The sequence below is a fragment of the Dendrobium catenatum genome, unplaced genomic scaffold, assembly GCF_001605985.2.
Source record: "Dendrobium catenatum unplaced genomic scaffold, ASM160598v2 fragScaff_scaffold_1013, whole genome shotgun sequence".
NCBI classification, from domain to species: Eukaryota; Viridiplantae; Streptophyta; class Magnoliopsida; order Asparagales; family Orchidaceae; genus Dendrobium; species Dendrobium catenatum.
In genome coordinates, this window is record NW_021319475.1 from 145,140 (window position 1) to 159,276 (window position 14,137).

The following is a 14,137-nucleotide window of genomic DNA, read 5'->3' on the forward strand; positions in this document are numbered from 1 at the left end:
AAATTTCTCACAACTTTATTTTTTCAATAGCAATTATAATTTTATTTAGTGGGGTGTCAAAAAAATGATCCAACCCATCAAATCGACTCGAAAATCTGGATTTTGGGATGACCCATTTAATAAGTGGGTTGGGTTCAGGTTCGGAATTCCGTCCAGTTTATTAAATGGGTTAGTTTTTTATTGACTCGCCAACTTGATTTTGCCTTCAAATGATCCGTTCAATTTTTTTTTCCTTAATTTTTTTTTATGTTTATTGGTATGATTCTTTATTTTTTATTTTTTTATCTTTTATTAATTAACTAACATATATTGTTAAAAAGTAAAAAAACAAAAATCTTAAAATCAAAATTGGGTTCTACTGTATTTTTGACCCATTTATTAAATGGGTTGGTTTCGAGTTGTTCAGATTTAGGTATGATCATTTTTGAGTCAGACCTGAACCCAAATTGTTGACCCGTTTTGACACCCCTACCATTTAGAACAACTTTCTAGCTGCTTTGTTTTTCATATATATATCAACCATAATTCGTTTGCTTTTTTTTTTCTCATTATTTTTCAAAAAATTTCACGCATAAAAGTTACACTATGCAATCATAACAGCCAAGTTGCTTTATCCACAACAACTTCATAATCAATTTTATAAAATGCTTCAACCATCCCAAATAAACCCTTTGCTCCTATTTTTTATTATTATTGCATGCTTTTTAAAAATTTATGTAGTGAAATTTTAATTTTTCACAATTGGAATTGTTAATGCATTATAGCCATTTTTTTAAAAAAAATAACACATTTATAATATCTATAGCAACTTTTAAAATTTATTTTTCTTACAACTTTAAGATCAACTTTATAAAATATTGTAGCCATTCAAAACAAATCTTTAATTACCCCCTAGAGCAATTCTGACCTAAAGGGCGAATTATTACGTCCGGTCACCGGACGTCCGGACATCCAATTCAGACGTGCCACATCACCCAGATACACCGGGACCCGGTGTATTTTGGTGATGTGGTGTGTCTGAATTATTGTTCGGACGAATCCGGACACCGAACGTAAAGATTTGCCGTCCTAAAAGCGTTGCTGCAATTATCTCCCTATGTAATTAATCAATCCCAATTACCATAATATAATTAAAATGTTATTGAGCTTAAGGAATCAGGTAAATGAGCAAGACTGCTGAGATGAATCTAATTGCAACATGCCATTAACATGATGATTAAAGAAGACCAGGATCTAACAATCTGGCACTTAGTAGAGGAGGTGGGGAGTACCAATGATCTCCGTACGAGGATTTTAATTAAAGAAATTATTGAATGAATAGTTTAATACTGTATTTTTGTGTGTCTTTATTGTGGGGAGTAAACTAGTCGAGTCCAGCCGAGTAGTGGTCTTATCGAGCATGGCTCATTGGTTAGAAAATTGCCTCGATCTCGAGCTCGAACTAGGCTTGTCCCACTGTAAACGAGCTCGAGCCGGCTCGCGAGTCTCGGCGGGAATTTTTAAATATTATAAATCATTTTAAATATTTAAACATTTAAAATTTTATAAAATATTTTAAACATTAAATTTTAATTTTTTTATATTATTAAATATTTTAAACATTAATTATTATAATTATTTAAATATTTAAATTTTGCCATAGGTAAAATAAAATTATTTTTAAAATGTTAATAATTATTAGAGCCGGCTCGCGAGCTCACGAGCCGAGCCTCATCAATTAATATAAAATAAAAATACATTTAATATTTTAAATAATAATTATTTTTGTGTATTATATAAGATAATAATACTAGACAATGATTGTAGCCGACAATAGCGAGCAATAATATATCGAGCTAAAATATAAATTTATAATAGTTAAAATATCATTGAAATGATTTTTTCTTAAAGTTTTAATACATCAAAGTTGTAATATGAAAATATCTATTATTTGGAATAGAAAAAAAAATTACTATTTTTAGTTTGCTTTAAACTAATTTAAGATCTCAATTAGAAGGGCGTTGAACTTATTCAGTGTATTAATCAAATGTTGTCGGAATACTATGATGAGCTGCTAATGAAACTAAATGTAAAAGTAATCTTGGCAATGAAAGATACCACTGATAATTTACTCACTGGGGTAGCATAGTGCTTGTTGCTTAGTCATAAAAGAGTTATTGACTCACCTCAAAGTTGGCTCTATGCAATTCTGTTAGAGTTAAATAAAGAATCACCTGTGCACCTGCTGCAATTTTATCGGTTTCCTATACTAACTCCATGTGCGAACCCGCCGAACCGAGCCCAATCCCGCATGCGTCCAACCTTTACTGTGCATTCTGATCCACGAGTTCATCTCGGGCTCCCGCGCATTCTAACCCACACATGCTAGCACCCGTCGTTGTTCCTCCCGTGATCTGCACGCGCCGTGCCTTGTGCATAGGGGTGTCAATATTTGACATGATAAGAAAACCCGACTCAAACCCGACCTAGAAATTTCGGGTTTGACCTGACCCGATTTTAAAACGGGTCAGCTTCGGGTTCCAGAAATCAATCCGTTTGAAAAACGGGTCGGGCTCGGGTTGACCCGATCAACTCGCGAAACCGTTTAAAATCAACTGCCCGCACTGCCCCGCATGCCCGTGAAGCACCAGCTGTCGCCCGCGCACACCGCGGGCCCCTGCTGCCTCCCACTTGCTCGCCCGCGCGCCAGTGCACGTCGTCCCCTTGCGCTCGCCCGCGCAACCGCTGGCCCATGTCTGCGCGCCCACTCGCACTCCCCTGCCCCGCTCTCGCTCGCCATGCACCCGCTCGCGCTCGCCAACGCGGCAACTCGCGCGCCCTTTTTGGGGTCAACTTGTGTCGGGTCGGGTCAACCCGGCAACCCGTCGGGTTGGGTCGGGTTCAGATATCCGACACGTTTACCTACTCGGGTAGGGTTAGGGTCGACCCGTTTGAACCCGGGTCATTTTCGGGTTCGACCCGAACCCGACACGTGGCCCGAATTTGACCCCCCTACTTGTGCATTGCTTGCTCTTACGTGCTTATGCTCATGCATTTGCTTATGTGCGGCACGCCCGCGTTGAAGCTCCGGCTCACCAGTCTTCCCCCGGCACCCGTGCGCGTTCCAACATGCCACTTTGCACGAGCCCCAATTCTTGATCTTGTTGCTTTTGATCTAATGCTCTGAGACCCAACAATCCCTTTGTCTCCCGGACTCCACCTGAAGTCTAGCCCACACACAAAATCGTGTGTCCAACTCCCATGCATGCGATCCAATTCTGCATGAACTCCAGTTGAACGGAACCCAAACAGTAGGTGACCCGACCTAATCTGAAACCAAACCAATACACAATAAAGGCTAATTGCTTATTAGTAGACGTGGCCTTCTTGAAGAGAGAAAATTGAAGGAAAAGGAAGCCATTAACTTGAGTGAATGCGGATAACTACTAAGTTTGTGCTAATCTATATGGCCTGGTAACCTTATAAATAAGTGTATCTTGGTGAGTTCGTCCTACTCCTATGGAGCTCATGTTCAGCTTAGTGAGTTCATGATTATTCTAGTGAGTTAGTCATTTTTATTATCCTAACTGAACCAAATTGTCTTGAACCTAGCCAACTTCTTGACTCCAATGAATCCTTATAATTAATATTTGGGATGTATAGGTTACTGTTGAGGAGATGAGGAGTAAACACCACAATGATGAAACGATCAAGAAAGTAAATGCAACGGAAAAGTAAATGACATCAGCAATTAATGTGAAAAATTCAAAATAGGAAGAAACCACAGAGCCATACGACACCAAGAAATTCACTATAAAAATTGGAAGAAATAAGTACATATATATCTTCTTTATAAGTTTCGCCTTGCTTCTTTTCTCACATGCACCGTTTTCAATGTCAAACTACTACCAAAATACAAGCGAAAGTCAAGTAAATTAACCCCAAGGGACACAACCCTTCAGAAAAATGAGAAAGAAAACCGTCAAGTCCGTCTTGAAGCGCTGCGTCGCCAATTTGAAGCGTTGTGGCTCTTGAATCTCTTTCTTAATATGCTGCACCGCCATATCTGTGCCGCTGTAACGCTCTGCTCTTTGTCGTTTAGCATCGGGGTGCTCGGCTACATAGCGCCTACCGCCGGGTACACAGCACAGGTGCCGATGGAAAAAAAATTTCCATGTACAAAGCACCCGAACCCAAACAAATTGATCAACACAATCAGATTCCACACATAATAGCTACATGTAGTATAAATATTAATTTTATCAAATATTATACAAAATTATAAGAAATGATATGTCATCCCCTATTTTTACATAAAAATTTGTATCTATCAATCTATTTTTTCTAATTGAAACTTATATTTAATAAAACAGAAACCTTTTCGCAAAATATATAAAAGTAAACAAATCCATTTTAACTTTTATAAATAGTTCTTATATCATTCATATCTAAATTCCGCTCTTCTTCTGACTTCTCAGATTAATCAGTCTCTTTCAAAGCTCTTCCAGCTTCAGTAGAAATGCAGAACATACAGATCCTAAACTTCTTCGTTGAATTACCAAACAATGCCACAAATTTAACTCCTACTATTCTCTATAAGGTCAATTTATCCCCTCTTAAATATTTAACCTCTCTCTCTCTCTCTCTCTCTCTCTCTCTCTCTCTCTCTCTCTTCTGGTTCTCCATGTGAGATTCAAACTCCTAACCCCAGCTTTTATTCCCCTTCCACTCTATAAATACTCCCTCCACTCCACTTTCTTACCATTCATTCCCTCAATTGCTCTTCCAGTTCTCATCATTGAATAAATAATGGAGCAAAGACATCATCAGCTAGACAAACAAGGATCAAGAAATATGGCCTCTGAGTCGAAATCTACCTCCGAACCACCGCGAAATTGCCCGAGGTGCGAGTCGACCAACACCAAGTTCTGCTACTACAACAACTACAGCTCCTCACAGCCCCGCTACTTTTGTCGAGCTTGCCGCCGCTACTGGACCCAAGGTGGAGCCCTCCGCAACCTTCCCCATGGCTCTTCCGCCACCCGCCGAGTCGCCAAACAATCCAAGAGACCCTCACCCACCTCTTACTACTCTGTAGCCGTCAGCACTACTTCTGTTACACCTCTCTACCACCAAATGAACACCGGGACGGTAGAGCCGCCTCGGTGCTTCAGTGGTGGTAGATTGCCAAGGCAGTTGTCAATGGGAAGCCAGACTATCGATCCCTCGATGGTTGTCGGGGTTCGGATTCCGCCGGCGCAGCCAGAGATGGCAGGAGCGGTGAGTACGGTGGCTGGGGAAGAAGGAGATAGGATTTTGGGTAATTTGTTTGGTGGATTTGAGGATGGTTCTGGTGGTGAGGGTGCAGTTAAGAAGATGCCTTCGGCTTCTTCTGGGCCGTTTATTTGAATCAGAAAGCGCGCGGGGATTATATATGTGTGAGTGGCTGTTGAAGTTTTTTTTTTTTAATTTTTTTTTTTATTTGTAGTTTTTGTGTCTTCTGGTTTTGTGGAGATTAGGAGTCTTTGGGTGAAGAGGAAAAGATGTTAGAAGACTATAACATGATATCTTTCAAGAAAATTTCAAAATTACATCTTAGTTTTTTTTTTTCTTAGAATAATTTGTGTGTAAAGAATCGATAAAGTTGGTCTCGTGATGGTGTTGCATGCATAAATCGAGTCTTAGATTTCGTTTGAGATAATTTTTTTACAACATTCAAAGGTTTCATTTGTGACTACTTTCTTACTGCTTCTTAAAGCAGCTTTTTAGTACAATTGTTGTACTAAAAAAGTTGCTTTAAGAAGCATTACAAAAGTTGCTCCGAACGAAACCAAAAGTAATTTTTAGTATAATGATTTTATGAAAGCAACGAAAACATAATAGTAAAAAATTGTCTCAAAAGAAGCCTTAGATTTTGTGCTTTAGAAAACTATCTCATACGAAACTTTAGTTTTCATAGCTTCTGCCTTCTATGTTTATCAAAGTTTGATCATTATGATTGAAGGTAATAGAATATTTGGAAGTAAATGATGCAGATTGAGGTAATTGCAAAATAATAAAAAACTAAAAAAAAGTAATTACAGTTCAAGAGGATCAAAGAAGCCAAGTACTATTCTATTCCATTATTTATTTATTATCCAAAATTAGTAGCCTTAGTCTCCCTCCTAAACAAACATGCCTAATTGTTTTAACAATTATAAAGATTTTATGAAAGCAACGGAAAAATAATGGTAAAAATTTGTCTCAAAAGAAGCCTTAGGTTTTGTGCTTTAGAAAACTATCTCATACGAAACTTTAGTTTCCATAGCTTCTATGTTCATCAAAGTTTGATCATTATGATTGAAGGTAATAGAATATTTGGAAGTAAATGATGCAGATTGAGGTAATTGCAAAATAATAAAAAACTAAAAAAAAGTAATTACAGTTCAAGAGGATCAAAGAAGCCAAGTACTATTCTATTCCATTATTTATTTATTATCCAAAATTAGTAGCCTTAGTCTCCCTCCTAAACAAACATGCCTAATTGTTTTAACAATTATATAGCTATCAATATCTCTTTTCATCATCTGAATCGAAGAACAAATTTTGTTGTCTATAATATAAAATGTTTTTTTTTTTTTTATTACAATCCATTGAAGGAAGTATGATCCCTGTTAAACTAATTAAATTTCTTAGTGACATTGGTTTCATTTGGGATAATGTTTTTTACTGTTTTATGAAGCAACTTTTTAGAACAAAAAAAATCAATTAAAAAAAAAATACACTAAAAAACTGCTTCATAAAACAATAATAAAATTGTCCCAAATGAATCCTTAAATCTAAGTTTTATTAAGCCAAAAATTGCTCCGAAATCAGAAATAACTTTCTTCTATTAATCAAATTCAAGAAAATTATTTGAATTATAAGTAAATGAGATATCTATTTAAACATAATGCAAAGTGAAAAAAAGAAGGTGCAATACAATTATTTTCTTCCATTGCTAGAAATATGCATGCTTCTATAGCTTAGCATTTTCTTTAGGTTGGTAACATTGTGATATCCTCTATTCAAAGAAGATTTGATAACTTGGAAGAAGACAAGATCAACTGAAGCCTATAAATGCAAGGCAAGCCTTCTTCTTTAGTTGGTTCTGTCGAAATCTTTGTTCGGCTAGCTTTCTCACAGCCATTAGTTTTTTTTTTTGTTTTAGGTACTAGTGACCACATGCACTTTCCTTCTCTGCTATTACAGTACTTCAACCAATTCTTCCCTTCGCTTTTTGCTTTCATAATTGTGGCTTCTTCTTGGTACTCTGAGTTGTATATAGCACTGATAGGGAGCAATAAATAATACATGTATTCAATGCTAGAAAAGCCTGCCTTCCCTAATATGATGTGTGTAAGTTATAAGAAATTATTCTTTGTGGACTTGGAACTTAGAGGATCGTCTGGATGCTGCATATGGACTGCGTATGAATTGCATATAGATTGTGCATTTACTCCATATTTATATATATGAAAAAAATACTCTCTAAATACTCTGAACTAATGATTGGCTTAGTATTTGAGGCATATCAACAAATTAATATGCAATCTATACGTAGCCCATACGTAACATTCAGACAATCATCTACGTTCGGAGTCTGCACAGAATAATTTCCCCATAAGTTATAGAGAATATGTTGGCAAGAATTAAATATAATAGAAAAAATTGTAAGTGACACCAAGTGGTTGGATAAGGCTAGCTAATGTCAACAATGATTTTTTTTTTGGAATTTTTAAGCCAATTAAATCAAATTGACACACACATCATATATGCAAGCTACGAATCTAGCTAAGATCTCTTCGTTGGTAGTCAAAACTCTCAACAAACAGATCAAAGATACATAATAGTATTTTCATCAGTACTTGTTGCAATTCAAGTTAACAATCAGCACTGTAACGAGAGATATCTTAATAAAAATATACAAGGGATGAGAGACAATAAGCGAAAGTGTAACTAGAGAAGTTGCTTAGTGGGATAGCTAGGGTGGTATTAAGTAGATTATCTTAGTGCTAGCTTGATGATCTTTATGGAGGTGCTATTATTAATTAAGGATTGTCCCGTTGGGAGTGAGGAGTATTCTAGTGGTCCTACTTCTATGCATGAGGTTGACAAGCAACATGTAATTAACAAGCCTAATACCAAGGTCTCGAGCAACACTGATGAACTTTTTTTTTGGTTCAAATTGCATGTGAATATTATGAACAAATTAAGAGCGATTCCTCCTATCACTCTTCTTATCAAAATCTTGAGAGCTTTCCATTCCTCTTCTTTTCATATTATTTCATAGGAAATCAATAGCGATGATCCCATTTATGAAGTTGATTTGTCATCTAAAGTATTTACTAATAATGCATAGAGGAGTTATTTGGTTAGCAATAAAATAGGTGTAAGTATTTCAAATATATGAATTTTGAGAATATTGATGTTTGATTTGAAGCATTATGAACTTTTGGTGCATTTGAAATTCACTCTCTAGTTCAATTTTGATGTGATTGAAATTTCCTCATATTTAGACGAGTTTCAAATACATCACAAATTCGTCGTTATTGCCATGGCCTGTAGCTAGCTACAACCACGGCCAGCGTCAATCACCATTGTCATTATCACTCCCAAAAACAATTTTCTTATGATGAATTTAATGCTTTCTAAAAAATTAGGAAAAATTTGTTGTATATGACACTATTGAATACCTTATTGAATTTTCTAAAATATTTTAAAAATAAATAAATTCAATAACATAATAATATATTCAATGAAAATGAATTATGTTTTTTCATTTAGGTATATATATAGGTGGCTCGTTGCCAAACAGCTTTCTTATGAGGGCAGACTAGTGATCACATGCATGCATGGAGGAAGATTCCATCTACGTACTATCAAAATCATTGGAGCTTTGAGTACAGCTTACTACTGTCAAAGTTATTTTGGGAAATCGGAACGTGTATTCGGCATTTACTATAAAAAAGCTTGTAAGTTTGGAAGTTTGTATGACTTGTGCGGTGAAGAAATTATTATGTGCAGGCATCAAATACAGTTTATTGTTCGGAGATCAATCAAAATGCGTCACGTTAGTAGTACCGAGTATGATACCTAGCCGCGGTACCAAACGGTGGTGATGTAACTCATTCTAATTGGTCTCCGGACGACGTTCGGCGTCCGCAAATAATAATTTGCCCGTGTTTTGGTGGGGGCCTGCTTTGGGCCTCCGGCTTATCACTATTTTTTTTAAAGAAATTTTTTAGACTAGAAAGTAGTAAAAAAGTGTACCACACGAAGTAATAGTTATGCGAGAAAGAGTGAGAGAGAATTTTTTTTATTAATTTTCAAAAAAATTTAATTACAAACTTACACACACTTATATACATTATCTAGAATTTATGACTGTTGGGTTGAAAATGCAAGAGAGATTAAATTATTTATTGAGACTTATAAGAGTCTAATATTGTTCAATGAGCGATTTTTGATAAGGTTGCAAATTTTTTCGAATTTTATGATTATTATGCATTGCACAATTGATGTTTAAATTGTTATATTTTATAAATAAATTTATATTTTAATTAATATTATATCATTTATTTATGCAAAATTTGATGTAGTAATTTGCATCCTCTTGAATTTTTGTTCACATAAGATTCATTTATATTGATTTATTTAGATAATTGAAAAAGTATCAAAATTCTTTTTATTGGTCGATCAACATATAATTGAACAAAATTGAATATTTGTTCAATCATTCATTTGTATTTGTTAGCATTTTCATTTGTTATTTAATAAGTAACTTGTTTAGAACTCAAATGAAAGGCTCATTTAAAGATGACTTAATTACTTCTTATTTTTTGCTATTGTATCAATTTTTCAAATTTTATAGATGCACTCCAAAAATTATTTGTATTATATATATTACTACTAAAAAATTGTCTCTTAATTATATCTTACATCTTATTGTAGATTCTTTTTAATTTTTATAACCAAATATCACTTCATATAGATAATTTTATCATAATTAATTGATGGTGAACCATTAATTCTAAAATGATTTATATGGTAGCAAGCTGATTTGCCCTCATAAATATATTCTTAATTGAATAAAATACATTTTATTCATGGAGATCATGTTTTATTATGAAGCCAATTTTGATCATATCTATTATAAAATATTCATTAGATTTTTATTTATGATCTATATTAGTATTATATAGATCGATGATTGATGAGTGATCACATATATGTGAATATGTCAAATGTAATTGCACATGAATATGTTAGCATATAAATGTATTCGTTATAGATCTATAGAAGGCGGCTAGATCCTTTTCTTTGGAGTCTCACTCCAAAAAAACATTATATTCTATAGTGAAAGAGTGAATATGTTTGATAGAATGAAAGATTGTCCCATACGTCTAGCTTAGCTCCGCGCCTTTGTGGTAAAGAAAGTATAGCAGTTTGGAATGAGTCAACGACATAATAGACAGTGAGGAAAGTGGTACTAGGTACTCTTTTTTTTCATGACTTCTCGATGCAGATAAGCAGTAAGTCTAGTAGGAGCTAGTTATCTAAGCCGGGTTGAACCCTGCTGACTTGGTTTCAGTCAAAACATCTAACAATCACGATTCACCTCACTTAGTGGTTTGATCAAGGGCAAAAGTTTGTTGATTTCTCGAAAAAATCGAACTTCTAATCCATTCCCCTACCTTTCCTATTTTCAGACTTACTTTGATTAGAATTGTTGCGTCCAGGAGTACTCGCGGCGGTAGAGAAATATAAAGTTTAACGTCTTAAAGTTGTACGAAATTCTAGCACGCAATCAGATAAGAGAAAGGGTCCAACATTTATGAGACACCAAGATTTTTACGTGGAAAACCCCTAAAAAGGGGGAAAAACCATGGGGTCTTGCCCAGTTTGAATGAACCCACTAGTATTAAAGTTGATTACAAATGAGGCCCTTCCTTGGGGGAAGGCCTAGGCTTGATGTACATTTTATAGAGTACATTACATGTTGGAAATACAAAGATTCATTATTGATGTGTTTGTTTGGTCGGGAGGACCATAGTTTGGTGACGGAGGTCGTAAGGACTGTAGTCGGCGGGCGACAAAAGTCAGGCGAACTATAGTCGGCTGGCGACAGAGGTTGAAAGGACCGTTGTCGGTGGGCGACGAAGGTCGGGAGGACTGTGTCTGACGATGAAGGTCAGAAGGACGGCGTCAGGTAGAAGTCCAACAATGGAAAGAAATCCATCTTTGGATATACGTCCAGCGAAAGTCCGATAATCTGTGGAAGTCCAGCGTCGGGTAGAAACTTGACGAAGAGTAAAGGTCCGACGTCGAGTAGATGTTCGACATCTATTGGTAGCTGAGGAGAACTCCGACATCATTTGAGTGGAGTTTCAGCGTCAGGAGGGAACTCTGTCGTTAATTGGGAAGAATTTCAGAAATATGTGGAACTTGGGCAGAATTCTGGTGTCCAGTGGAAGTCGGGCAGAATTTCGACGTTCTCGATCCCAAATATATGGAAGAATCGTGGCGTGTTCGGGCGGCGGGAAGAACTCCGGCGGTGGTCGAGGAGGAGCTGATTATCCTTCCCCTTCTCTTCTTCTTTTATTCTTCTTCTTGCTTCCGTCTCCCCCCCCCCCCCCCTCCTCATGAGAAATGAGGGTTCTATTTATAATTTTTTTGGAGTGGCATGGCTTGTAAATAGGCGTGAGATCAGACGCAAATAGGAAGTGGTTGAGTGGACGGCTGATATTGGATCCTTCGATCATGCACCGTTTGTTGGATATTTGAAGGACTTAGTGATGTTAGAATTCGACGATCTTGGGCTCGTTGGATTTGTCTCGTCGAGCCACTCGATTTGACTATAAGCTCGTCAAAATCAGAGACCGTTTAGGAACTCAAATTGTGGTACGAACCTTCTAACAGCGCTTCGAGTGCTTGATTTCGGCTCATTTGGGCTCAGATTGAGTTGAATTTGGTTTCGTTGGTTTTGTATTTCAGAGACGATCAGTTCGAGTATAAGTTTGCTGAAATCGGAGTTCAGATGTTCCCATATTTAATTTTTGAAGTTTCAGGCTAGCTTTTTGCCTCGAGATTCGTGCCCGATCAAGATAATTTTATGATGACGTATCAAGAATGATTATAAATGTCCTCTTTCTGTAAAACATCATAAAGCAATTGATACTTTTATTTATTTATACTATGCAATATTATTCTAAGACATGTTGATAACCAAGCAAAGCCTTAGGTTTCATTTGGGAAGGCTTTTTTACTGCTTAGCAGCTTTCGAGTACAAAAAGATTTAAGTTTTGTAATAATTTTTTTTTTTAACAAACATTAAGAAAGTCTTCCCAAAAGGCTTCGTTTGGGACAATGTTCTTACTTGTAGAAGCTAGGAGACGGAGAACGGAGAAGAGGAGAAAGTAAGTATATTAACTTGAATGACTGTTACAACTAAGAATGATCCCTCTTATATAGAGGAGAGGACCAAGACTTATAACACATATGACTATACAGGTTAGGCAGTACATATAGCTATAGAAAGTAATATGATATCTACGGTTGAGATGTGTTATGTTGCTCTAATACACCTCTGCAAATTGATGGATCTTGAATGATCGTCAATTTGGTACGAAGTTGAAGAAAGCGCGACGTGGATAGAGATTTGGTAAATATGTCCACTACTTGGTCTACTGTACTTATGGGAAGAAGACTGATGTTGTTTTGTTGAATGTGATCCCTTAGAAACTTTTGATCTATCTCAATATGCTTTGTGTGAGAGTGGAACATTGGGTTGTTGGCTAGTGCTATGACAGACATGTTGTCATAGTAGAGATGTGTTGGATAGTCTTGTTGAATGCCGAAGTCAGTGAGGAGTCATCGTAGCCAGATTATGTCCAAGCTGAGTGCTGCCAGTGCGCGATATTCCAATTCGGTGGATGATCTGGCTACCATGTGTTGTTTCTTGACAGTCCAGGATATAAGTGTGTCGCACAAGAATGAACAATAGCCCGATGTTGATCTTCTTGTTAAAGGATCGCCAGCCCAGTCAGCAACTGAAAAGGATTTTAGAATGAGATTTGTTCTGTTAATGGGTATACCAAATTCTAGCATACCTTTGATGTAACAGAGTAGCCATTTGAGTAGATAGATATGCTCCGGAAGTGGATTATACATGTGTAGTCGGCATACGTGTCCTGACCGAGTACTGTCTTCGAAACCTTTCGGTTGAGTCATATAAATAGTTTCAGATAAGGTACCGTGTAGAAATGCATTTGCCACGTCGAGTTGTTGAACAATCCAGCTGTGATATAGAACAATTGTTAAAAGTATATGTATCATGGGTAGTTTGGGGACGGGACTGAACGTGTATGTGTAGTAAATACCGAATTCCTGATTGTTTCCTTGGGCAATTAGCCTTGCCTTATTTGGCCTCTGAACCATCTATGTGGAACTTTGTTCTATACGTCCATTTGCAACCTAGTATAGATGCCTCAGGTGGTGGCAGAATTAGACTCTAGGTCCCCTGTTTCTACAAAGCCAAAAATTCATTAGCCATTGCTTGACGCCATTCAAAGTATTTGACGACCTCTGTGTATGTAGTCGGATAATGATTCACATTTATGGATTTTTGTATATGTAAGAGATTAAGACGTTACGTGTTCTTGAGTGATCCAGTTTTTCTACGAGTTATCATGTGATGAGTGGGGAGTGTGTGTACTGGGGGATTGAGATAGAACAGACAAATTGTTCCGATTGTTGGTAATGACAGTGTCGTTTCTATGAGGTTGCGGAGCCTGAGTGGTGCGAATAGGGACGTTTGGTTGGTTCTGAATTGGTATAGAAACGAGACTAGGAATAGGAACCGTTGGTCTAATAGAAGTTGGAGTTAATAGAAAGGATTAGGTCTCAGCAGGATTGGATGAGGGAATTGATGGAGATTTAGAAAAGGAAAGACGTTTTCGTTGAACTTAGTATGTATTTACATTATAATTTTGGTGGTTGATACATCAAGACATTTGTAACCCTTGTAAGTCTCAGAATAACCCAAGAAGACACATGACTGAGATTTAGGTTGAAGTTTGTGACGGGAGTGTGAAGGAGTGAGCGAAAGCATTCACACACAAAAATTTTGAGGTGACTG

The 14,137-nt window shown here is 36.6% G+C and overlaps 1 protein-coding gene across 1 annotated transcript; it reads left to right on the forward strand.

Annotated features, from left to right (window-relative positions):
• The first annotated feature begins 4,833 nt into the window (after positions 1-4,833).
• Positions 4,834-5,388, forward strand: LOC110105372 (dof zinc finger protein DOF2.5-like). Its single transcript, XM_020834843.2, has one exon. The coding sequence runs from the start codon at positions 4,834-4,836 to the stop codon at positions 5,386-5,388; it is 555 nt and encodes a 184-aa protein (XP_020690502.2).
• The last annotated feature ends 8,749 nt before the right edge of the window (positions 5,389-14,137 follow it).

What these genes read in the sequence shown, in the direction of transcription:
- LOC110105372 (XM_020834843.2), top strand. Translation starts at nt 4,834, where the DNA reads ATGGCCTCTGAGTCGAAATCTACCTCCGAACCACCGCGAAATTGCCCG.